A 26,514-nucleotide genomic window follows, 5' to 3' on the forward strand; every position below is an offset into this window, starting at 1 on the left:
GAAATCTGGGTTATATCCACGAGGCTCCCCTGATCTATTTAAAGATTTACTGGGCAAATTTTAAAAATAAGCCTTATAACTTGCTAACACATGAAAAGTACTGGACAAAGATTCAAAATATCATGTCACATTTGACCTCTGACCTCTCCTTCAAGGTAAATAGATTGATCTGAATGTCAAAATGACATTAATACTATTAGAACTTTGTTTTATTGTCTATGTTGACATAATATATATAAGGAATGATATCCAAAAATACTATATTTCATCCAGCCATTCGCTTCCGCTTATCCTTTTCAGGGTCGCGGGGGGCGCTGGAGCCTATCCCAGCTGTCATAGGGCGAGAGGCGGGGTACACCCTGGACAGGTCGCCAGTCTGTCGCAGGGCCAACACACAGGGAGAGACAACCATTCGCACTCACATTTACACCTAGTGGCAATTTGGATTATCCAATTAACCTATCCCCATAAACTATGTCTTTGGACGATGGGAGGAAGCCGGAGTACCCGGAGAGAACCCACGCAAACACGGGGAGAACATGCAAACTCCACACAGAAAGACCCCGGCCTGATGGTGGAATTGAACTCAGGACCTTCTTGCTGTGCGTCAACAGTGCTAACCACCGTGCCACCGTGCTGACCTAAAAAAAAAAAGTTAAAGTATAAATGCAAAGAACGACACCATTTACCAGGGCAGGGATTCTACTCACTACTATAGATTATACATTTGATACACTGTAAATTAAATTAAACATTATAAAATTATTATTAATTTGTAATTCACTAATTACTTAATTCATTATAGATCACACTAGCGCTGCCTGGTTCGACTAATTTTTAGACACTATTGACAAAATTGTTTGACGATGAAAGACAGGGAAAAAAATGGTATTTGGTCACAAGCACAGCAGCTCCGCCTATTCAGACCTTCTGCTTAGGATGGGTAGCCAATCAGAGGAAGGTAAACATAAAGGGAGCACAAGACAACTGCCTTCATATAGTGGATGATGATAGAGCTGCACAGAGGGTCTAAGATAAGTAGAAATTAGGTTGAATTGTAAATCAAACAAAGCTACTCCCTTAAAACCAAAAAATGAAAGTGAAGCGTGAAATGAGTACAAAACGTATTCTTTAAGTAAATACAACGGCATGAGCAACAGGAGCAGGTGATCCCAGTCATTAAAAGGTTCCTATGGAAACTGGAGGAGGTATTGGACAAGATGAAGTGGAGGATGGGAGAAGAGAGTTTTGGGTGAAATGAGGACGCTATCCTGTGCAAATTGTATATTACTTTTTTCACTCTAATACGCCACAGAAGAAGGTCTGGAATACTCGGGTCTCTTCGCATCTCCGTTGCTAAATCGATAAACAATTTACTAAACTTTGGGTTTACAGACAGCAAGAGTTTCCCGTTTCATTATCCTGTGTAAAAACAAAATGTAACCACCACAGAGTTTGATGAGTAATCTGTGAATTACTGCAGCCGCCGTTTAATACAGGTCCTGTGCAAGTAGCCTGAGAAGCTTGACTTGGTCTATGGATTTAGTCTTTCAAAATACCTCCTAATATTTTATCTATATTATCTGTTTATATTGAGTTTCCAGACACCATGTCCTCATTGTTGTATGCTGTGTAACTGTTGTACTGTGAAGACAGGCTTGACTGTGCCAAGAAGGTTTTAATGGAGAGCCCATCCAAAGTTTAACACAACATCCTTTTTGTTCCACAGGGCTTCATTTACGTTTAAGTGGGGCTGGAGAAGAGACATGGGGAGAGAGAGGGTGATTGAAAATGTGAGGTTTTTGCACTGTGTCAGACAGAATAAGCATGTAAAATCATCGCAGTCATGTTGGGGAGTATGTTATTCCTGGAGTAAGGTTCAGTAAGGCATGCAAACATTCTTACTGTATGTGTAAGAAGATCTGTCATAATGACAGTACAAGGCAAAAAATAGGTCCTTTTCAGACAACTGAAAATGTACTTTTGCTCACAAAATGCCACCATACATATTTACACTTGCACAAAAACAAAGAGCCAGGCACAGGCCTACACATTTGTTTTGTAGCCCAGAATGTCATCATCTCAGTCAAGCGTTCAAATCTGATTTAGGGTGTCTTAGAAAAGCAATCAGAAAGGGGAGCTTCAGTGGAACACAGAAGATGAAATCAGGACTCATTTTATTCATTTCCATATCTTGCTCACAGAAAGCCATTGGAGCAAAGTCATATGTTGGAAATGTTAACAGCATTCACTGAACTTCCTCCTCTTTCTAAACAAGTAGCAGTGGAGATAAGTTCACATGAAAGTACAATATGTTTTCATTTGGAAACGTTACTGTATGATCGCATCACCTCTGTAGTAGATTCAGATCACAAAGTAGAAAGATTTCATTTCAGTAATAGCTCATTTAACTGATGAACTGATTTTGCATTTTAATGCATGGTCTCCACATTTCAATTTATTTGCATTAGCAGTTCATATGTTAAACACAAGTCAGACTCTTGCTAGTTTACTATTATTTAAATATGTTTTGTGGTTCATTCACACCTGTTTGTTTTTTGTTTCAAACAAAATTCACAGCTCTATGCAAATGTTTGCTTTTAGTGTGAAAATGAAACCCAGTGACAGCTTGTCAGCTGTCAAGTAACCAGTCTAATAAAGGATATGTTCAAGCAGCATGTGCCATATGTTTTTGTAAGATTTTTTGAAAACCACTCCAACTGGTACTGTATGTGCACAACTGTGGATTTGTCACTAATCAGGTAAAGTTAAATAAAATGTTAAGTATTCACTTGGCTAAGCTAACTGGAAAAAGAGAGAAATTACTGTACCTGGACTTCTTAAGCTTACTGACTACTTAATAAGCTAATTGCTTAATTTATACTTTGGCATTAGTCTATGCAGAGCCAATGACTGTAGTCTACACAAGAGGCAGACTATTGCCAGTGTTTATTATCTGTGTGGGCTGCATCAGTGGTGATGTGTAGTTATATTTCTAGGAAGGTATACACCTCAGGTTACGGCACAGGGTTTCCAAAGGGTTTATGACACGGGGCCTTCATACCTGTGGTACAGATTTAACACAGAAGGATACATACACATGCTTTAAGTTGAGGGATTTTATCGATATGGACAGTAACTTCTTAAACTTTTTACTGCTTACTTTTCCAGCACATTTTTGGTCTTAGTTAATCTAAAATATAAGCTTGTTTTTCAACCTTAAGTTTACTCTAAAAGCATGTGGGTTGTGTAAAACCCTCCATCACACTCATCCCTTAACAATTTGTGATAATCCTTTTATCGGATAGTCAAGCTATCTTTTATTTAGCTTAGCTTAGCACAAATACTAAAAGCTAGTATGCATTGATTCCTAGTTATTTCTGCAGATAACTAATTAAAATGGTACGTCTTTTATTTCATGTGTGGGAAATTTCAAAACTAATTCTACAGTTTGATGTGGTAATGAGTGGGCTTCTGAATTGTAAAACTAACTTTATGAGCTATTCTGAGCTTTACTTATATGTCCACATCAATGCCAGTCTTTCTATTTGTTCTAGTAAATTGAATAAAAAAAACTTAACCAAACTATACTGGTATTTTAACTAGTTATTTCACTTACATACTGTACTACGAATATCTGGTTCTAAGATAATATTTCTTTCTTTTTGGTTTGTTGGGAAAGCAGAGTTGTAGGTTTTTCATACTGTGTAGAAGATATTGTCCTGTTTTTGTTTTGCAGTATTAGGCTGGGATGTGTGAATATGTTTACATGTGTTGGTTGTCGGGATGGTTGTTTTGACTTTCTTGAAGTACACGCATGGAAGCCGGAAATGATTTTGCTAATAAGCATATTGAGACAAAAAGGATGACAGGAAGGAGTGAGAGAAGCAGAAAAAAACGAAGGCATTTCATTTTTCGAAATAAATGCCTTCCTCACACCGTCTGATAAATGTTTTCTGGGATTACAGCTTTCGCACATCAGAGCCACTCAGCCACTAATCATCTTTACTCTGAAAGATTTTCGTTTCTTGTCCAGTCTGTCACTTCAGATTTTCCATGTCAGTTGTAATACTTTCCCATTTGTGCAGCATTGTTCCTTAAGTCCCATTTAAAAACTTTATGCAGCCGAGTGGGGGTATACAGTGGCATACTGTGTATTACGAACACATGCAGCTTAATTAACACACAAAAAAGGCATTAGGTTTTTACACAGACACAAAGCAAAGTGTATATTTGACTACAACTGGATTGTATTTGAAAATAAAACAGTTGGCATTTCTTAAGGAGGTAGAATTTCCATGGTGATTATTCCCATTGCTTAGCCATCTCCAGCGGCTTTTCTGTTTTTTTATAACGAGTAAAATCCTCAAGATTAGTCGCGTTGGCAAATGGCCCTGCATTGGCTCTTTGTCACCGTTTCACCATTCTTTGTTTAATCAGGCATTTTCCATTGAGATAGGAATCGCTGTGACAAAGTAGGAAAGATAAGCATGAGTAATGATCATCTTAAGTCACAGCCAACGTTTTAAGCTACCACATACTTGTATATGGACAAAGGTCCCTTGAATGAATTAGATCGGGTGAACCACGCAAGCGCACGCACATCTTTGCACTCTACAGACGTCTTAAGATGACCTTAACTCTTTATGCCTTTTGACTGACTTTAATCCTTAGTCTAATCCAAAAATAATTCAAAGCACCCTAAAATCAAGCCGCAAGAGAAAACTAATCCTAAAACTACATTTAACCCCAAATGTACGACTAGGCTCTAATTCGGTACTTCGAACTTCTCCTAAATCTCATAGGAAGAGGTTCACTGACACAACCCCCTCATGGATATGTCATTTTAAAAACACATTTTCATAGTTTTACGTGTCTTCTCTCTTCCTCCAGCGAGGTTATTCTCTCCAGCATCGATGTGCCCATTGCTGGAATCTGGGAGTGCCTGGTGACCAGTTCCCGTGGCAACACTTCTCAGCAAATGGAAATCGTGGTTCTGGAAACGTCAGCATCATACTGCCCTGCTGACAGAGTCACCAACAACAAGGGGGACTTCAGGTGAGTGACTTTGCAGCCACAGACAATGGCAGATTAGTTTTTCAGTTTTATTATACAGGCTGATTTGGAAAAAAAGGTCTCAAAATAATAGTAAATGTATTTTTGAGAGTTGGATAAGAAACCTGGTATATTTCATGTGTTTGTGCAGTTGTGGCTTGGTCAGGAACCACTTCTTCTCATACCCCATCACCAACATATTCTGACATATGCAGATACCCCTTCGATGTATGTTTCTCATGTGAGGAGGAAAAATAAACCCCAGCAATATCTGTATCTGGAGGCACTTACCTGCAACCAGAAGATTGCTGTCCAGAACATCTGCTTTTCCCACATTCATTTTTACTTGCATCACTTGCTTTTGCCTATATCTAGGGACAAAACTGGTTAGGTAAAGAATTGTGTTTTGTGTTAAAATACACCCTTCATAACCCATTAGCTGAATTTTGTTATAGTTGGTATGAGCAAGAGTTCCCACCAATCATCACATACTCATTCTACAGCATTAGTACATGGGATTTACATTGGGATTTAAAATGATATGGTTGGAAACAGTCAGTCTCGCTTTTTTCAGAGATAATAAAATCCATCTTAACTGACACACTGATTACTGTAAAAACCTATAATCTATAGCTTAACCAGCTTTTGCAGTTCTATTAACTGTTAACCTAGCTAGGTTAGTCCCAAAGGTTGATTCTGTTCATCTGGACGTAGCGTTTTCAGTGGGAGAAACGTTTCGTCACTCATCCAAGTGACTTCTGGAGTGTCAGCTGACTGCAGGTTTCCCCAGCCTTATAAACAGTACATTGCACAATAACTGAAACCAGTACACTGAATGAACAATGGGCTGTGAGGTCAGTTTCTTGATCAGTAATATGAAAATTGTCATGACCATTGATCAACAACCACTGATCAAAGCCCACTGATCATTGATCAAAGACCATTGATCAATAAATAAATAATAAAAGTTCTAGTAAATATTATGTAAATAAACAATTTCCTTCAATCTGCCTGTACATTGTACTTTGGTCTTGTGCTTGGACTGGTTTTCAAAGCTGAAACCAGGAAGTCTCCTGATATTTAAAGCAATAGTTTAACCCCACTATTATTTATTTCACAAGAAATATTTCCAATTATAAAATAGCATGTTATAAAAATTAATACTCTAATCACAGAACTAACTCACTCTGTTGCTATCCCTCTATAGAGTGCCCAGTCAAGGTACTTAAGTCTGGTTTTAGGTAGTGTCGTGCCTTTTTTTGTTTCATCTTACAACTGGTTTGCCTTCCTCTACGTTTGGCTCACTAGTACAGCAGAGTCTGGACAGTTCATATTATTTAATAATAATTGTTATGTGCAATAGAAAAACTCCTACACACATTATGGCTCATTGTAGTCCAGATTTATATCATGACTACAGAGAACAAGTTGAATAACTAAAGTCTCACATAGACAGAAGAAAAACGCCACACATCTACTGTGCACTCCATTTTCGCTGTCCTCGACTCCATGTAACCACGTTAAAACTGTATTTGTTAACATACATGCACGCACACCCTCCACCTCTCTTCCCTTGTGGGTGTGCTGTTGTCGTGTACACTCTTTTGTAGCTGCTGTACTTTACAGCCCACTTCTAGTGCAGCAAGCACAGAGGCTTTGTTTCTGCTGGAGCATTGGAGTAATGGGCTGGAAAATGAGCCCCCTTTTTGTTGGGGGTGAAATTAATGCCATTTATTACTAAGTAGCTGCTGCAGCAGCAGCAATGTGGATGACTAGAGGTGGGGGTAAAGAGAATGGGGTGGGGAGTAGTGTGATGGCAGGTCTCTACCCTCAGAACAGATTACTAGCCTCCTGAGAGCACTGCTCCTTTATTTTAATTTTGATGAAGTCAAAAGCGTTTGTTTTCACACATTTTTTCAGCTTATTTTCTGAAGTACAATGTGATGCTGCCTCTAGCATAAAACCACGAACATGAGACACATGCTCCTTCTTTGATTGTTGACAAATTGATCAACATGTGAGAACACAAGCCGCTCTGTCCTAAGGCTACAGAAACACATACCTTTAATATACGGTGATGCCAAGTAACAAAACCTGGAGTTCTTTTGTTATCTGCGAAATACAGGCTAGTGTCCTAGACTGTGAATGTTTGGCTGCCTTTTTACACCCTAATGAGCTTTATTTTATTGAAACACTAACAGGCATTACCCAGAAAATGGAAATGATCCATTTGACTGTAAAATCACACTAGCCCCTATCATAGGTTGGTCAGTAGAGCAGCTCCAGGACTTGGTTCTTGATGACATTATTGAGAAAGTCTCATTTCTTGCTCCAGAGGAGTCTTCAGTGAACTTTGTATTACCATAAGAACAACACTTAATTTGAATTTCCCTTTAGGAGTAACAGGCAAGAGCAGGTTCTGCTTGAAATATAAATCCTTCACTGACATTCTCCATCTGCCACTGTGGTGCATGTTTAAATGGGGTACGCAGGCGATTTTGTAACGCTCTTTCAATATGCTGTGGAAGTTACAAACAGTTCAGAACAGAGTAGAGGATGAGGTATCCTGACTTTCAGGCCCTTGTATGGGTCAAGCTGTGCCACTCCACAAAGCCAGCTTTTCCAAAGATCACCTTGAGAGTATTTATTCTGTTGTGCCTGCAAGAAACTAAAAATATCAAAAATAACTGTGACGACATCACACAAGTTATTTTTTCACACATCTGGAGCCACAGGAGGTAAAAGTGGATGTCTTTGGATACTCACATGTGGGCTAAAGCCAGAGGAAACCATCACAAGCAGAGGGGAGAAGACATCAACACCTTTAAATGTCTTTTGTGATTAACAAAAAAAATATTTCACTGCACCAAGTGAATAGACAATAAACTTCATTAATAAAGTTAGTAAATAAAATTAATTCAGAAGTCATTAATAAGACAGACGCGTGTTTCACAGTCAAGAATCTGGGAGTCATCTGCAAAATAATTAAGCCTAGCTGTAAATCATTTATGCAAATTAATACTTTCCTAAGTACAGGGAGTATGAAATTGCCATCTGGTGCCGCTTGTGTAGATCCTGATATTTCTGATATTTCTTTGGCAGGTGGCCAAAGACGCTGGCTGGCATCCTGGCCTTCCTACCCTGTGCTCCTGCCACCTTTGGCTCTGCCCCTCACCCATCTGGCAGCGCTCCTCACCCCTCGAGCCGGGCAGAAAAGAAGGCGTGGCGACGTTGCGACCGTGCTGGGCGGTGGGCTGAGGAGGACTATACTCAGTGCCCTTATGCCAGTGAACTGACCCGTGTGCTGCATGAGCTCACCCAGGTATCAGCATTAGTGTAGAACTAGTGCCGAGAACTGCTGGGAAACAGGATTCATTTATGGATTCTGTTTCTTTTTTTTTAATTGTCCATCAATCCTTATTTAGAAATTTTCCAGCTTACTCTTAACAGCAAGATTTCAAGTTCATATTCCCTGAAAACTACCAGTTGCTTTGATTCACCTGTAGCCTGCAGGTATTTCCAGATCTGTGTATGAAACATTTATATGCAAGCTGTTTTAGTCTACTTCTGCTCAAAGGATTCATTAAAGTGACAAAGTTTGCAAAACTACACAAATTCTTGAAATTTTCATTCATTTTATTCATCTTATCAACTGTGCAATGTTTTTGTGGAATTATTATAACAAGCCGTCATGTTTGTCCTCTCTGAAAATTGTTGCATACTGCACAATATATTGATTTCTCTTCCAGATACCTATTAATACGACCAACGCTCAGCCTTTTGGACAGCAGTTGGTGGCCTTCACCAGCAGGGCGGCGCACTTCACCGATGTCATGGATGTCATTTATGTCACCCACCTGGTGGAGAGACTAACGAGGCTGGTGGAGAAACATAAAGATGTAAGAGGAAGCACAGAAATATACTACATCCAATGCATTTATAGTGGAATCATCCCAATATTTTACAACTGAATTAAACAGAATCAAACCCCTAAGATGCTGTGTGAATGAACTGTAAAAGCAATTACAAGGTTTTCAGTGGCATAACCTGTACGTCTTTGCAACCAATGTGAGTGACTGCAAGCAACCTCCTGCAACCACTCACCAACTGGTTTTGCAAATACACATTTTTCCTTGGCAAATGGTGGTTGCTGGGCTGCCACCAGCCAGTCTTTAGACTGCAGTCACTGGGGCCTTAATGACAGTTATTTAGCTTAAATCAGCCAGTCCTACTCTTGTCAAAGAGTGCTTATTAAAAGTGAAAACACATGTTGTTTCTAGGTCTCCATTTTAATATCTGACCCGTTTCACTCTCAGCCAGCTTATGCCATCGGCTCGTCTAACTGTCAGAAGAGGAACTTGATTTGCTAAGTAACTTTTCTGGGAACTCAGGACAGTAGGAGGGGAACCCTGCGAAACATATAATACCTGCAACGTGCTCTTCTTGTCTACAGTGACAATTAGACAGCAGCTATTAGGTCTAAAGAGGAAGGTATTTTGTTTGTTGTTTCAATAGTTCTAATTGCAGTTCCTATTCTGATCTGCGCACATGTTCATTCATTCATTTTTCCATCACCCTAAGAAAGAATAAGGTTTTGTTTAATGCTCATCTAGAGGTTACCCTAAAGACTACACCATATCACATTACCCATCAGTTAGTTGCTCTTGCACTAGACAAGCAATATCACTGAAAAACCAAAAAACCAAGAAATGTCAGTGACTTGTCGATCACAGTGCAGGCCTTCTCTAAAGATACCCTACGTTATCAAGCTTTTTGACTCTAACAGGGACCATGATTTACTAATTGAACATGTATCTATTAAGACTTGCAACTAGCAATTAGGACCACATAACTGATGAATGTCTGCACAACCACTGCTCACCAGATCCCAACAAGAAACCACAGAAGCTTCCTTATAAGACACAGTAACATGTTTCTCACCTCATACAATATCCCACTGGCCATTGTGGCACTGGACCTGAATGGGAATCATTGTTAAGATGCATCTCGTGTTTGGGCGAGTCATGTTTTTACCCTGAGTGAATTTCTTTAGTAGAGGCAATGGGATTGTTATACTGGCATCACACTGAAGGTCAGGTTGTGTGAGGGGGAACGGTGCTGGGCTTAGTCAGTGAAAAGAATCAATATTAGCTCTCACTTGTGCAATTATTCAACACAGGTCACTCGGGAGGACATATTATTAGGAGATACTTAGAGTTTTATCATTCCTAAGACAATGGTGACGAGACCACCCTCATTCACAGAATAAAGAACAGCCCAATGAAGCAACAATAAAAAGTACAGTAAGTAAATAGTGAACTGCCATCCTTAGGAAGCAATTATGCCCCATTGGAGCTCCTAATCTAAATTAAATCTCCCTGTAATGAATGAAGCCACCATTGCCTCCCTCACAATCCTGGCTGCAGATTACAAATGTGCCTGTTGTTCTATGATTGATGTGCATGATGAGTCTGCTTCTTCCTTGCATGTGTGCGTGTGTGTGTGTGCTGTACACGTACAGTGCAGTTTGTGTTAGTGTGCGCGAGCAACCATTTGCATAAACGTCTGCTTGTGCTTCCTCAGCTGGGGGACTATATATCAGACATTGCCAGCAACATGATGCTGGTGGAGGAGCATATCCTGTGGATGGCACAGAATGAGGCCAGGGCGTGCACTCGAATCGTCCAGTGTGTGGAGCGAATTGCTGACCTGGCGCTGACTGGAGACAATCAGGCCATTTCTAAGGTATAGCTGGACTACAAAAAAAAATACTCACACTCAAGACCACACTCAGGGCAAGGGTTGCTTATGGCGCTAAATGACGCAAAGCTTTCACTTTTTTCTCGTGGTTTAGAATAATGAGAAGTCAATTTGGCTTAAGTAGATAGTGAAAACAAAGCAAGCTAAAGATAATTTGCTTCCTTTCTTGGTTTCCTCTTCTATTTTTCCCTCCCCATTGTCATTGGGGATAAAAGCAGTGGCTAAATTAAAAAAATATAAAATTGTCTTTCCTCCCCTCGCTGCTCTCCTACCCTTACCTCTCTCTCCCCACTCCTAAATCCTGGGATGCTCATCTTAGGTATCTGCTAACATAGCTCTGGAGGCCTTTCTGATCCGTCCGTCAAACTTCCACGGTTTGTGCTGCACAGCCCTTCGACAGCCCCCCTCAACTGCCACCTCACCCCGTCCTGACAGCCACTCCCACTCTGATAAGGACATGAGCAGAGAGCGTGATGCCGTGGGGGAATCGTTGCTCAGCTTCAAATGCCACACTGTCAACAACAGTGGCTCACCGGTCAGTCAGCTAAGCAAGGTAAGACGCAAGTTAATAAGCGGTGTGAAGCTTTCTAAAATAACGCCACTATCTTCTGCTGCTTGGACGTGTTAGCTAGGGGGGGAGAAAAAAATATTCCCTTTCTCACTCCCAGCAAAAAAACATTTCTAAACAGACATTCACTTTTGAAATTTTTGATTCTTAGTCCAAATACAGGAGTGAGAGAAGGAGGGAAGATGCTCTGAGAGAGGACAGAAATAAAATACGAAAACAGGAGTACAGTTTGTATACTAGCTCATGGGCACAATAAAATGAATTCCCTTGCACCACGCCTTTGAAGCATGTGAAAAAGATTACCTCCTGCCCTTAAGTCTGTTGTTGCCTATTTGTCCTGGCAATCTGACACCTTTGTTGGGGTTTGTTGGCGCGCTATAGATCATCTCGTTATAGGTGGGGTTGTGGTGGGAGCAGGGACTGCAAATAGGGCAGCAATTTGGGAGTCAGGGAATGCCGACCACTCCCCAGTGATGGATAAGGTGGCCTTGTGTACCTGTCACTTTAAATCAGCTGAAGCTCTACTACATCTCCAGTTGTGGTTGTCACAAATGAGAAATAGACATGGGGCACTATACATCTGCAGACAGCAGGCAAAACACTCAACTCCCCTGGCACTGTAGTGTCATATTTGTGCAACATTTGTACAGTTTGCACCCTCTAGCTATTCAGTCCACGGATGAATTCACCAGTGTACGTGCGTGTGAACACTGTCTGTGCATGTTAGTGTTTATGAGCAGGAAAGAGCTCATGAGTGCGTGTTTGTCTTTAAATCCGCACGATTGTTTCATTTTCCACCTTTCTTCTTCGTCAAGTCTTTCAGGTTTTGTCAGCAATTACAGCACTTTGTTTGTAGCTCCAGGGTCTGTGTAGCTTGCACGCATGTATATCATTGTACAGCGGTGTCAAAGGTTTTCAGCACAAGTAGGTGTGTTATAGGTTTCTTTTTTCTTTTTTTTTTTAAATCACCTGTCCACATACAAAGTGTAGCAAACGTAATACTGAGCTCAGGGATGTGTGAGGATCATACCAACTGTTGCAGTGATCCTTATTCAGCTACTGATGGAAGACCTTTTTCTTATGATTCATCTCAGCATTTCAAATGTTTCAAACTTTTTCTATCTCTGGAAACTGACATAAATTAGCAGATTCACAAAAAGGACAATACTGCTCTGGCAGAGGTCGACGAATGAGGAATTAACATTTATTTTCATTATGGACAAGTGATCTCACTGCCAGTACTTTCAGTTTTAAAAGGTTTTCTTACAGCAGAGTCCAAACAAAAAATAATATTTTATCTTCCCACTAAACGGTTGCAGCACTGTGTGACCTTGAGAAAAATACTTTAGCTCGAAGCTCGTATGTGATGTGTAAACTTAAAGGGTTCTTATCAGTGACTCATCTCAGCTAAGTGTTTCTTCAACAGCAGCACAGAAAAGGTTCATTATTAAGATAATCAACATTTCAATTACAGATTCACATAAGAAAACTGTTGTTAGCTGAATGTCAAAATAAGAAGGTGAACCTGATTTGACAGCAGGAAATCTTAATGACTGTCAAGTTAAACTCTACTGAAGTCATTGCACAACTCTATAAAATCATATCTTGCTTGCTAACAATGGAGTGCTCAGCGCTGCTACTGATAGCTGAAAACAATTGATTTTCATAGTCTCGACATGCTCCCAGTAAAAAGACTTTTTTTGGTAAGTTATTTACTACAAGAAAAGGTAAAAGTATACGTGTTATTGTTGGACTCTGTTAAACTGCATTTTTTCCAACATCTGAACTGTTAAGCCCGGGACCTCTCACTAGTCTTAGTGCTCTTCTCCTGTTGTTAACAGTAATGTCCACTGTACAAATCCCATAGGTTACCATTTAGCTAAATAGTATCTTTGTTTTGCAATGTAAAAAAGAGAAACAAACAAAAATAGCTATATGCGACCTAGAGATGACTCTCTGCCAAACTCCTGTCACTAGGGAAAAGTGGTTTATTCCCCAACCAGCTGGCAAATGCTTGGTGGTGGTTGCTGGCTGTTTCTAAGTGGAATTGGTCACAAGGAGGCTGTTGTATTCAAAATGTCTTTGTGATGACTTTGGTCACTAGCAAATTGCTCCAGTTACCCATACTTTGCATGGAAAATGCTCATTTCATGTCCATACAGCATTACTACTCGGGGATTCTGACATTATCACCACATAGCTGGCATGAAGAAATCAAAATCCTTCAAACACAAATGCTAGGGCAGCCAAACATATGAAACTAAAGGTAGAGTGAATGTTATTTAATCTTAATTTAACAAGCCCCACTGAAGGGCCTCACATAGATGAAATACTTAGATTAAGGCCATGTCCACACTAATATGTTTTTGTTTGAAACTAAAGGTACAAACATCTTTTTCTCTCTGTTTTGGCCTCCCGTCCACACTGAGATGGCGTTTTCGTTCATGGAAAACACAGCTTTTTGAAAATGCTCTCCGAAGCGGATATATTTGAAAATGCAGTTTTTTGCGTCGCAGTGTGGACAGCGAACCCGGAGCCTTTTTCGAAAACGATAACACATTTTAGTCATGTGATGCTGTCATGTGACCAATTAAACCAAGATAGCGGAGGGCCATTATACAGCAGTTGTTTTGTTTGCTGTCACTTTTGACAGCCCTATTAACGATTAATATCAGTTATGCTCCAGATAGCTTTTCTTCAAATTCTTTAATTCTCACTCGCTTTTGCAACTTTGTGCTTTTGTGTTACTCGCAGCAACAACTCCACCTCATTGTCAGTCCATTTAAAAAACTCGGCGCTTTTCCTCAACATTTTGCCGCAACGTTTCAAAGAGCCTGAAAGTAAATAAGCGGCAGACAGAAATGAGGCAGGTCGAATCTTCTTGCGTTTCACGCATGCGCAGTACTGGAACGCAAGCATTTTCAGCTGTTTCAATGTGGATGAACAACTCTGTGAAAACAACTGAAAACTCTAGTGTGGACACGGAGCTACACTGTTAAAAAAAACAACGGTAATATTCCGGCAGCTGGGGCGCCAAAATACGACCGTGAAATAACAGGAAATAACTGTCCCATAAAAATACGGTTATTTCCAGTAATGAAAATAGAGTTTGTTGCGCTAATTTGACGCGGGATTCTGCCTTTTCCAAGTGCCGCTAAACATTAAATCAGGAACATGTTAATGTGATTAAACAATGAAATCATCTATAAATAGGGGGAAAAAAAAACATCTTAAAAAAACCGTAATATTCCGGCAGCTGGGGCGCCAAAATGCGACCGTAAAATAACAGAAAATAACTGTCCCATAAAAATACGGTCATTTTCAGTAATGAAAATAGAGTTTGTTGCGCTAATTTGACGCGGGATTCTGCCTTTTCCAAGTGCTTTTAGACATTAAATTAGGAACATTTTTACGTGATCAAACAATGAAATTACCTATAAACAACAATCATAATACGTAAATGTACAGAAATATACAGTTAACAGTTGGTTTAAATAACAATTGATTGCATGCCCTGGGACAGACTGACAGAGGCGAGGCTGCCATATCGCACCATCGGCCCCTCTGGCCATCACTAGTAGGCGGTAGGTGAAGAGTCTTGACCACGGACACAACGACGAAGAGTGTCCGAGCCGGGGCGCGAACCGGCAACCTTCTGATCACAAGGCGAACATTTGAATTCAACAGTTCAATCTTTCAAATAACGGACAGATATTTGTGAAATCATGATACATTTGTGAATGTATTTTAACAATCTAAATATGCATATGTACAGACAGATACATTTAATAATCATGACAATTATGTTGTATTACATTACAGTGATTTAACGTTAATTTACATTCAAAATGTGAAGTCAAAGTCTATTTACGTAACTTTAATGATATTCTAGAAGAACAGAACATTACTGTAAAATGCACAGTAAAATACCTTCATATTAGGGTTTTTTCCCTACGGTCGCAGCCATACCCGCGACCTTGTTGTTGTTAGCTCACATTCAATGGCCAAAACTTAGCGTCATGTTATTTATATTTATTGCAACTCCTACCTCTACATTCCTTTTTCAAACTATTTAATTAGCACAGCGTGTCCGTGCAATGCTTTACACTGTGGCATGCAGAGAAATCTTAACAAGTAAGCTCACAGAGAGAGATTGCGCTTGTTATTTAACTCCAAGCTGGTAGGGGGAGCTCTTCATTAAAACACTTGCCGGTGCTACTATGTGCCTCAAGGTTCAACAACAGCACAACAGAAGTCACTCATGGTACAGCACTCTCTCTACGAAACAACAACTGTCAGTGACGCTGCACCACGGCGTAAACACAACATTCAAGATAACAGTTAAAAGTAACGTAACCATAAACAATAAAACAAGAACATCTAAACAGCAGCACATGTCCCAAAGCATAATGGGAGACATTTCTGGACGTATTTTTACAATCTAAATATGCATATGTACAACAAAATATATTTAACAAACAAGTAAATTGTGTTTTATTACATTTACAGTGATGTTATGTTATTTTACATTTGACGTGTCAGATCACAGTCTACTTATGTAAATGTAATGATATTCTAGAAAAACAGTACGCAACTGTAAAATACACAGTAAAATAATTTGACATTACTATTTTTCGGAACAGTGTAGTGTGGACACGGAGCTAGTGTAGACGTAGCCTAAAGCAGCACGAAGTAGCGTGCCAATGTGTGAAGAGACAATTCTTTAGTCCAGTGTTGGGTGACTAAAAAACATGCATTATTAGCCTAGGACGAGAACATTTTAAAGAGATAGCTATAACAGCTTTATTTGTATTGTACATTTCATTATGTGTAAACTCAATAAGCTTAACAGAGAAGACAAAAACATAAAAACTAGTGCAGGTTATAACATCTTAAGGCGGCAAGAGCAGCACAAACAAAACAACAGCGGTAACGTGTTTCCACCTACCTGTAAGGATTCTGGCTGCTGCATTTTGAAGTCATCCTAATGTCTCAGTTCCAAAAAGCTTTGAGACATCCAGCATTTAATGTCATCAATGCAGCTCGTTAATATGTGAAGAGAGGTTAGATCAGATTAGATGCTGATGTAAAATTCCAATTCTATACAGCCCCAAATTTAAAAAAAAAAGGTGTTAGAATTAGTCTTAATACCCACAGGTGCAGATTTTCTGCAGATGTACTGCTCTTATTTTGCATTTTTATGTAATATTTATGAGGTGCATACAATTGTCAGTGTCAGATTTACCTTTAAATAGTTAATATATTTTGGTAATTCTGGCAGAAAAAATCTCTCCAAAGGTCAGTTTTTGGATGTGAGATGAAGAATGTTATATTATTTCCAACTCACTGAATGTGCAGAATGAATAAAGCGAGAACTCTCTGGGCGATTTACACTCTCACACCTGTGTTATGCCTCGTCTTGCTCTTTAAAGGCTCTGGGGTGTGAAGCAGCAACCTAGTATGGATCACTTCAATGTTAATTGTAGGGTGGACCAGAATGGCATCATTTGCATGTGAAATACTGTTTTCTAACTAACAGCACCTTGAAATCAGCCTGCATAGTATCTTTTTATTGGCCTCCTCTGGCCTTAACAGTCTGTCCAAGTTACTCAGGTCTTTACATCTGTCCAGTTCGCAAGCATTCATGGCTTCTAACACAGCGATGAAGACTGCCTGGTGACTTACTGTCAAATAAAAATATAAAATATAAGCAACTTTATCTGTGGTCATAATATTTTAGTTCATTAGTACATTTGTAACAGATTTAATTAAAAGGGCAGGGATAGCTCAGTAGGTAGAGTGGTGGCCCCATGATCGGAAGGTCGGGGGTTCGATTCCCCTGAACAGCTACCCTGAGGTACCCCTGAGCAAGGTATCGTCCCTACACACTGCTCCCCGGGCGCCCAATGGCTGCCCACTGCTTCACTGAGTGAATGGGTTAAATGCAGAGAGGGATTTTCCCCACGGGGGCCAATAAAGTACACTTTCTTTCTTTCTAACAGTGACAGAGAACTGTCTTTGGAAGGGGCTCTAAAAGTGAGAAACAAGCCAAGACCTAAAAATCTGCACTTGTCCATAAACTCTTCCTTTTCCAGACTGTTTCCTTCACCATCATGTACCTGACTGAATGATCCCCTCTCTGTCTCACTCTGGCAGGAGCTCAGCACAGTTTAGAGCCATTTTGAGCCCAACTGGACTTAGACACACAGCATATGGCCCTGCTGTGCCAACACCTTGCCAAAAAGTGGCATAATAAAACAGCCAACATGAAACATGTGATCCTCACTTAACTTTTTAAAGAGCTATTTTATTCTGTTTCTTTTTTGCTTTTTAAAAAATAGTTATTCACCAACTGTTTGCAAACAGAAAAAAAAAGAGATATGTTATTGGATGTTTAAAAGAAACCACATATTTGTCACGTTTCGTGTCATTTTCTGTCGGAAACAAGACCTTGTGACAGAATAAGATATTCCATGTATTTCATATTGCACATCTGAAGCAGCTTAGAAGTTATTCCCTGAAAGCATGCTGTGATTTAATGAAGCACCCTGATGTTCACTCAGTGGCAGGTCAAATTTAGTGAGATTTATGTGAGAAAAGAAGAGGATCCAACACTGGCTGTGTAGAGGAACTTAAGAAGATTATAGGTTACTTAAAAACAAAACCAACACAGCATCAAAGTGTCTAAGTGAGCTAAGGCTCACTGCAGGTATTTGGTCAAAAAGAAAAGCAGTGGGCAAGCTGTTTGGTCCAGTGATGGTGCTAGTTGAAAAGGCAAAGGATCAACGGAATTACTGAATTTTATCCTGAAGGGAATCTGGGTGTCCAACGTAATCATTATTGAGATATTCCAGGGAGGCTGGGATATCTCAATAAACATCATTGCCAGAATTTCACTGTTTTTTGCTGGTATGACATTGAGATTCTCATATTGAGTGTTGCTTATTGAACAAAACACCAACAATGTTCGAATCCCTGGGTGGACAAAGAAAGCAACCAGTTTCAGGTTTCTGACTGTTCATTTATTGGAAGAAGATAAGCATGCACCCTCAAATCAGCCTGAATATTGAGCACCGCATTTTATTGCTGACCTCATTATCCATTTGTTCCATTTGGAATATGTTCACCCAAACAGACGTGGACCAGTACGCCTCATCTGTACTGGATTACATCTCCGAAACCACAGACAGTGTCACCACCCAGAAACGGATCACCATGTACCCCAACCAGAAGCCTTGGATGAACCGGGATGTTCGTCTCCTCCTGAAGGCCCGCAACACCGCCTTTAGGTCAGGAGATGCACACGCCTACAGTACAACCAGGGCTAATCTAAAGAAGGGCATCAAAAAAGCCAAACACCATTACAAAAAGAAGGTAGAAGAACACTTCTCCAACTCCAACCCCCGACGCATGTGGCAAGGACTCCAGACCATTACAGACTACAGGCCCACCAAACCCTCCTTCCTCAACGAGCTCAACAACTTTTATGCTCGTTTTGAGCGAGGGAACCCCACAACCACAACCAAAGCAGACATGACGCCAGACCACCAACCTCTGACTCTCTCCCCTACCGATGTAGGAGCGGTGCTGAGCAGGATCAATGTCCACAAGGCTGCAGGTCCTGATGGCATCCCCAGGCGTGTTCTCAGAGCGTGTTCTGGGGAGCTTGCAGGAGTGCTCACAGACATATTCAATCTGTCCTTGGCCCACGCTGTGGTACCGGCCTGCTTCAAATCCACCTCCATCGTCCCGATACCCAAAAACTCCAACCCATCTTGCCTCAATGACTACTGCCCAGTAGCACTCACCCCCATCATCACTAAGTGCTTAGAGCAGCTGGTCCTAGCACACTTCAAATCCTGACTCCCCCCCACCCTGGACCCCCACCAATTCGCATACCGCCAGAACAGGAGCACAGAGGATGCAGTCTCCATCGCACTGCACTCTGTCCTCTCACACCTGGACAACAACAACACCTACGCCAGAATGCTGTTTATAGACTTCAGTTTAGCATTCAATACAATCAACCCCTCACAACTCATCAGGAAACTGACAGACCTGGGCATCAGTTCCCTCATCTGCAAATGGATACTGGACTTCCTGACCAACCGCCCCCAACATGTCCGGCTGGATAACCGCTGCTCATCTACAATCACGATGAACCACAAGGCTGTGTGATGAGCCCTTTCCTCTACTCCCTCTTCACCCACGACTGCAGACCTGCTGATGGTTCCAACACCATCATTAAGTTTGCAGATGACACCACGGTGATTGGCCTCATCAGTGACAACGATGAGGCCGCCTACAGGGAGGAGGTGGATTGTCTGGCTGAGTGGTGCGACAGAAACAACCTGCTGCTTAACACCGAGAAGACCAAGGAGCTCATCGTGGACTACAGGAGGAATGCTGACCCACATCCACCCATCCACATTAAGGGGACGGCTGTGGAGCGTGTGAGCAGCTTCAAGTTCCTGGGAGTCCACATCTCCGAGGATCTCACCTGGACGACCAACTGCTCCAAGCTGGTCAAGAAGGCTCACCAGCGCCTCTTCTTCTTGAGGACTCTGAGGAAGAACCACCTGTCCTCAGACATCCTGGTGAACTTCTATCGTTCACCATCGAGAGCATCCTGACCAACTGTATAACAGTCTGGTACGGGAACTGCTCTGCCTCGGACCGGAAGGCGTTGCAGAGGGTCGTGAAAACTGCCCAGCGCATCGCCGGAGCACCACTTCCTGCCATGAAAGACATCTACAGGAAGCGGTGTCTGAAAAGGGCTGGGAAAATCATCAAAGACCCCAGTCACCCATGACATGGACTCTTCACCCTCCTGCCCTCTGGGAGGCGCTACAGGAGCCTCCAGACTAAGACCACCAGGTACCAGAACAGCTTCTTCCCCACAGCTGTCAGACTCCTGAACTCTGCCTCCTGACATCTGACCCACGTTAACACATGGACTGAACACACACACACCCACAATGGACAACTGTACCCTCAAACACACAATAATAACATGGACTGAACCACCACTCACAACCACTAGCACTTTATATAGCCTCTGTAGGAATTATATTTCACTTGTCTTAACTGCACTACTGTATAGCTCTGTGTAAATAATCATTCTGTACATTCGATAATTTTTAACCCTACAACTGTTTACAACTTGCATAGTTCCCATTTCTGTATAGCTGTATATCTCAGATTTCTGTAAAGTCATTTATTTCATATTCTGTATAGTTTTTCATATTTATATCCTGTTCATATCCTGTACATAGCTTGTACTCACTACAGCCTGTACATACTTATAGTTATAGAATATTCACAACATACTTCATACCGTGTACATTGTAACATACCATAATAGACCCATTTCTGTAATATACTCACATATCTATATTATTGCTAATATATATTGTAATATATCTATATCACTAAAGCACTTCTGGATGGATGCAAACTGCATTTCGTTGCCCTGTACCTGTGCATGTGCAATGACAATAAAGTTGAATTCTATTCTATTCTATTCTAATTCATTTAATTGGGTTTAGTGAACTAGGTGGGAGAATTACAATTTCATACTTGACATTTATGTTTTCTTTATGATTCCCATTAGAATTGAATTCCATGTGCTCAAAATATGTCTACATGTGAATGAATATATGCACACATCCATCTACAGCCAGCGGCTTTTCTATACTTTCTTCAAATATGAGCTAATGTTAGCTAATGTTTGCTAACATTAGCTAACAAATTCTTGCAGATTAGATTAGATAATATACTCACACTTACTTGAACTACAAAAATGAGTCTAAGGCTCTGATTTCTATGCCAATTTACCTTGCAGTATCTTTAAATAATGCTTTAATGGGCTTTTATCAGTTAACTACAGAAACGATAGCAGTAGTGAAGCTGAAAGCTAAACAGCAGGCAGCCCGCATTATGTTTGTACCAAACAACGGAATAGATAGATTCAATGACAACCAAGTAAAATTACCTTCATTTATGTTCTATATTTCATGTTTTTGAGGAGTCTGAATGTCCAAATCAGCTAATGGTTGGGGCGTGAAAGAGACTAGCTTTGGAAATTAGCTGTGCCCAAAGAACATGTGACCAAAACTGGCAAGGTGTGTGAGAAGAGAGCAAAAGCGAAAATCAGACAGTAGGTCAAGGTTTTAAATCTGTTTTTTCAAAACTTTTTCTGCTTCTTCTTCTTCTTCTGCGTGGGTAAATTGAATAATGCCCTACAGTCTTCATTTATAACTCCTTGTGTCATCTAAAAGATGTTATCCCTTTCAGATTTAGTACAATTTATTTAAAAAAAAGTTTCATGTTTTCAAGTTTCTGATTTTATCTGTTTTGATTTTATATACTGTTTTGTTTGTTTGTTAAGCTTAAATTTCAAAACTTACATTAACTACTGATTTTATCTACTGTTCTGATTTTATCTGTTTTGATTTTATATACTGTTTTGTTTGTTTGTTTGTTTGTTTGTTAAGTGGGTTTAGAGCTCTGGGTAGCTCCCCAACTGGGTCTAGACTGGGTCTAGAGAGTATTTTAAATTCAGGGAATTTAAAATAGAAAGTAGCTCGTCCACAGAAGGACTGGTAGCTCCCCTTACGATAAGGGTTCAGATCGCGCAAACAGGTGTGGGATTAGAGCTCTGGGTAGCTCCCCAACTGGGTCTAGACTGGGTCTAGAGAGTATTTTAAATTCAAGGAATTTAAAATAGAAAGTAGCTCGTCCACAGAAGGACTGGTAGCTCCCCTTATGATAAGGGTTCTGATCGCGCGAACAGGTGTGGGATTAGAGCTCTGGGTAGCTCCCCAACTGGGTCTAGACTGGGTCTAGAGAGTATTTTAAATTCAGGGAATTTAAAATAGAAAGTAGCTCGTCCACAGAAGGACTGGTAGCTCCCCTTACGATAAGGGTTCAGATCGCACGAACAGGTGTGAAATGTGTGTTTAGTTAGTTAGTTTGTTTGCTTGTTTTAATCAATTTTAAATCATGCTTTTTATTTGTTTTTGTTTCTAATGTCTCTGTAAAGCACTTTGAATCACCTTGTTGTTGAATTGTGCTATACAAATAAATTTGCCTTGCCTTGCCTTGCCTTGCCTTCATAAATTTTGTGGTGCAATTTTTGTGGTGCAGAACTGCTTTCCCAACTCAAGTTTGGGAATTACTTGTTTTATGTGTTATTTATCAGCTGGCTTTGAACTCACTGACATACATTAATCATAAGCTCCAGAATTTACAGTAGCTGTGATGTTTCATTTTCATATCTGAAAAAAGCAGTTGTATTTAAATTAGAAATTAAACAAGCTTTTGAAGAAAAAAAAAAACCCCTGACTGTTTTCGAGATCTTTTCAGCATCTTGCCTGATTACAGCATGCTTGCCAGTTGACCTCTGGTTGGTATCACACAGTTCCACTTTGTTTAGAACAGACTCTGAACTAATTATCCCTAAATTACACAAACATATGGCATCTTATCCTATTTCCCAAGTCAGTGGGCGTTATCCTTGAACTGAATTGCAGAGTGTATGGTTCATTGAGGATGACAGTTTGGGACAATATTTACCACTTTAGATCTCCTTCTTCCTTGTCATTGACAGGTAATTAGCGGAGGCCTTTAGGCTGAACAGTGGAGTATTTGCACCTCCCTCTCCCCTCATATAGCCTCTCGTTGCTCTGCAGAGCTCCAGTGTTTTTTAATTATACCCACCCTGTTTTGCGTGGGTGGGTGTGTTTGTTAGTCTGTTTTTTTTTTTCTTTTTTTGTGTGTCTTCATGTGTGCGTTTGTGCTTTTTATTTTGGTGTGAGGGTGTGTTTGGATGCGTGCCCACCAGTCGCCCTCCAGGTGAAGACTCTATCTGGGGACTCTGTTGTAGGAGAATAGAGCCGCAGGGCTGCCGCGCAGAAAACGAATCCTCTGTGTGTCAGCACTGGCATCTGAGACCACCAAATATAACCCAGTTTGTCCTGATTCAGTAAACATGGAGCTTTACAAATGCGAATGCCTAATGTCTCAATAATTTGCTTCTAATTGGGATATGTTAGGGATGTGTTGTGTACACTTCCCTAATAAGCAATACAGGATTTCAAGTACTTAACTCCAACACGAACAGTGCAAGGACTCTTCATTAGCTCGTTGACCTGTGTCTCTTTGTACAGGGGCCACAGATTGAGGAAATCCTCCCGCCATATTTGACATGCAAACGACCGGAGGTTAATTGTATGGATGCTGAACTCTGTTAAGCACCAAAGCCAAATGGCAGCAGGCATTAACAGTTATTAAGTATTAAGGTTTTATTAGTTCATGTTAAGCTTCACAATAGGGCGTGGGCGTGTTGTGCATGTGTGCTGGCTTGTGCGGACAGTGCATATGCATCCTTGCGTGTGTGCGTGTGTGTAGGCAAATGGATTTATACATGCTCCGGATTTTGTTTTTGTGCAAACTATTTGCAGCTCATACGGTATGTGTGTGGCTGAGTGTCCATGCAGATGCATTATTCTTCAGCATGAAGGCATATAGAATTTTTACTCCCTCCCAGAGGAATCACATCTTTTTCTCTCTTTGCAGCTCGGTGAAACAAACAGGCCTGTGATGCAGCAGTGAGAGGCCTTGAATGCTAAACACATCATAAGAGAGGAAGGCAGAGAGAGGAGGAGGAGGAGGGCAGGAGGCAAACAGAGAACTGAAATTGGAAAAAAAAAAAAAAAAAAGAACAAGACTGAGTGCAATACAGCCAAAAGTGACAAATGAAGGACTAGACACAGACAGGTGGACACATCCAGGAAATAGAGAGCAAGAAGTGAGAAGGAGAGACTTAGCAGGAAACAAGAGAGGGTGATACTAAGAACAGGAGAAAGAGAGAGGAGAAATTGTTCCATCAACGACTGGAGATCAGCACACCCGGGGGACTTATATCCATTTCCACTGAATGAGAGACAGTGATTTATTTCCCTTTTTAGAAGAGCAGAGGAGCTGATCCTCTACTTCCTGTGTAGATTCTGTGCTGGACAAGTTGTCCCCAACTGAATCAATCAGCCCATCCCATCCCCTTAAAGTGCACTCTGGCAACATAAAGGTCATTTCTAACTTTTTTTGTTTTGCTTTTTTAAATTAGAGCCCACATAGCACCTTCACGTTCCTTACTGCCCCATCCAGTTTGTGCTTATACCCCATTAAACATTTTGCTGAATCTTCCAGGATACTCCTGTTTTTTGTGCTGTGCTTACCCAGCCTGTCTGTTGGCTGTGTTGTCCAATGCAGTGTTTTGCTGCTGCATAACAATGTGGGGGTTTTTTTCATCTCACTCTGCAGCATTGTGTAGAGATGAATGGAGGCATTTGCTCATCTCTGACTATCCCCCCTTTTTTTATACATTTAGCCAAGATCTCATTTTCTCTGTGGTGTGACACACTCTCATCAGGAAAGCTGTACCACATACAGACAGCTTTGTCCTGACAGCTTCTGTAGGAAAATGACAACTGGAAGTTTTAGGAAAATAAATCCAATGGAAAATAGGTCATTTTAAATTATATATTGTGTCTGCATCATAATATTGCTTCCTGTCAAGAAAGACTGTGTTTAAAGTATACTGCCCGTAGCCATACTGTAAACCTGCATCACTCTGGGGCTCCTCACATGAGTAGAGATGTTTCCCTGCGTGACATGAACTGACAAAGACTCAGTTGTAAACATGGCATATACTATACTTACTTTAAAAGATATATTACATTCATGTTTAGGGTGATTTTGTGTATTCGGACCTTGAAAAATCTAAAAATAGTCTCGGGAAAACATAAGAGGTCATAAGAGCGCAGATGATGTCAGCTTTTGTTGTAACTTGTATACCATGCCAAGGATTACTTCACTTAGGCATAAGCCATTAACTAAGTGCTAAAGCATGGTGAGTCTGACCTACCACTGTTTGGATCAAGTACATGAAATAACCTTTAGTTAGGTTATTAAACACAAGCAGAAATGACTTGGTAGTTTTCCTTATATAGTTCAAGTTAAATTAATTTTTTTGCAATGCAGTAGTGGGAATCCACCATTTAATAAAATTCTGAAGCTTCACTTGGTGCAGGACACATGGTATCGAAGTGGGAATGTGGGGAACAAGACTCTACACTTGCTGGCATATTTGATTTGGTTATCAAGCCTTGTCCCATTGTTAGTGGTCTACAGGAGACATAAAGCTCAGAATAATTAAGAGACACAAGGATTTATTGGCGATGTAATCAAGTAGTCCATATTGGAAAAAAAAAAAACTCAAACAGAGAAACATGAGATCTTTGTTCATGCATTATCTTGTATCCTTGTATCCTGATCCTAGAAAGTTACTGCCAGGGCACTGAAGACGAAGCAAATCTAACTGGAAAAACAGAGGTGTCACACCTATTTGAGCATCCTGTGATTTACAACAAGCTAACATTAGTTTTGTTGACATTGTATTGTAACTTTTCTGCAGCATCTGTAGCTGTCACAATTCACAAACACAGCATTTCATCTTGGATCATAGGAGCTTGTTCAGATAGCATCACTCAAACTTTGTCACCTTGAAATCCGTGTAAAGGCATGGAGTGCTTTCTTTGGGCTGCTATGAATATTTTGTGGCAGTTTCTAAAATTTAGCTGCATTATACATGTATGTATATTTTGTCCCCAATTATCCAAGTAAAATCTAAAATATTTTTTCTTCTCTCACATTGGATGAATCTGTTGCTGCCCTTGAACTATTTTCCTCTATTCCACTTGCTGCACTTGTTAAATTAAGCATCATCATTTTTTATTATTATTATTTTGGCATTACTGGTACTGAAATGCTAGTTTCAGCATCTTTAGTTAAAGCAGATGCTTTTTCAAAAAGACAAGTTCAACCTTAATCTGTGAATTTAAACACGTAGCTCCTCATTTCTCTTGTTGTGAGTAACACAGGTCAGTTGTACAGTTTCATATGTGGAAAGCCTAAATATCAGGGGAAAGCAAGTATTCTTGATCTTTCATGCATGCATGGAAAGCCAAAAGTAAGGGAACGTAGCTGAATGACCACCCGACAGAACAGAGCTGGCATGGTGGTGGGTTGCAAAGCAGCTGGCAGAGTCAGCAGGCTAACACACCTTCGTT

At 40.4% G+C, this 26,514-nt stretch overlaps 1 protein-coding gene across 1 annotated transcript in view; it reads left to right on the top strand.

Annotated features, from left to right (window-relative positions):
- Positions 1–26,514, top strand: part of adgra1b (adhesion G protein-coupled receptor A1b) — a 203,785-nt gene that overhangs the window by 69,463 nt on the left and 107,808 nt on the right. Inside the window, exons 8-12 of the mRNA XM_080869232.1 lie at positions 4,894–5,058; positions 8,158–8,377; positions 8,805–8,954; positions 10,639–10,800; positions 11,135–11,368. Of these exons, the coding sequence (XP_080725358.1) occupies positions 4,894–5,058; positions 8,158–8,377; positions 8,805–8,954; positions 10,639–10,800; positions 11,135–11,368 (931 nt within the window). The remainder of the gene's footprint in view (positions 1–4,893; positions 5,059–8,157; positions 8,378–8,804; positions 8,955–10,638; positions 10,801–11,134; positions 11,369–26,514) is intronic.

The sequence above is a fragment of the Rhamphochromis sp. 'chilingali' genome (genome assembly GCF_963969265.1).
Source record: "Rhamphochromis sp. 'chilingali' genome assembly, chromosome: 20".
NCBI lineage: Eukaryota > Metazoa > Chordata > Actinopteri > Cichliformes > Cichlidae > Rhamphochromis > Rhamphochromis sp. 'chilingali'.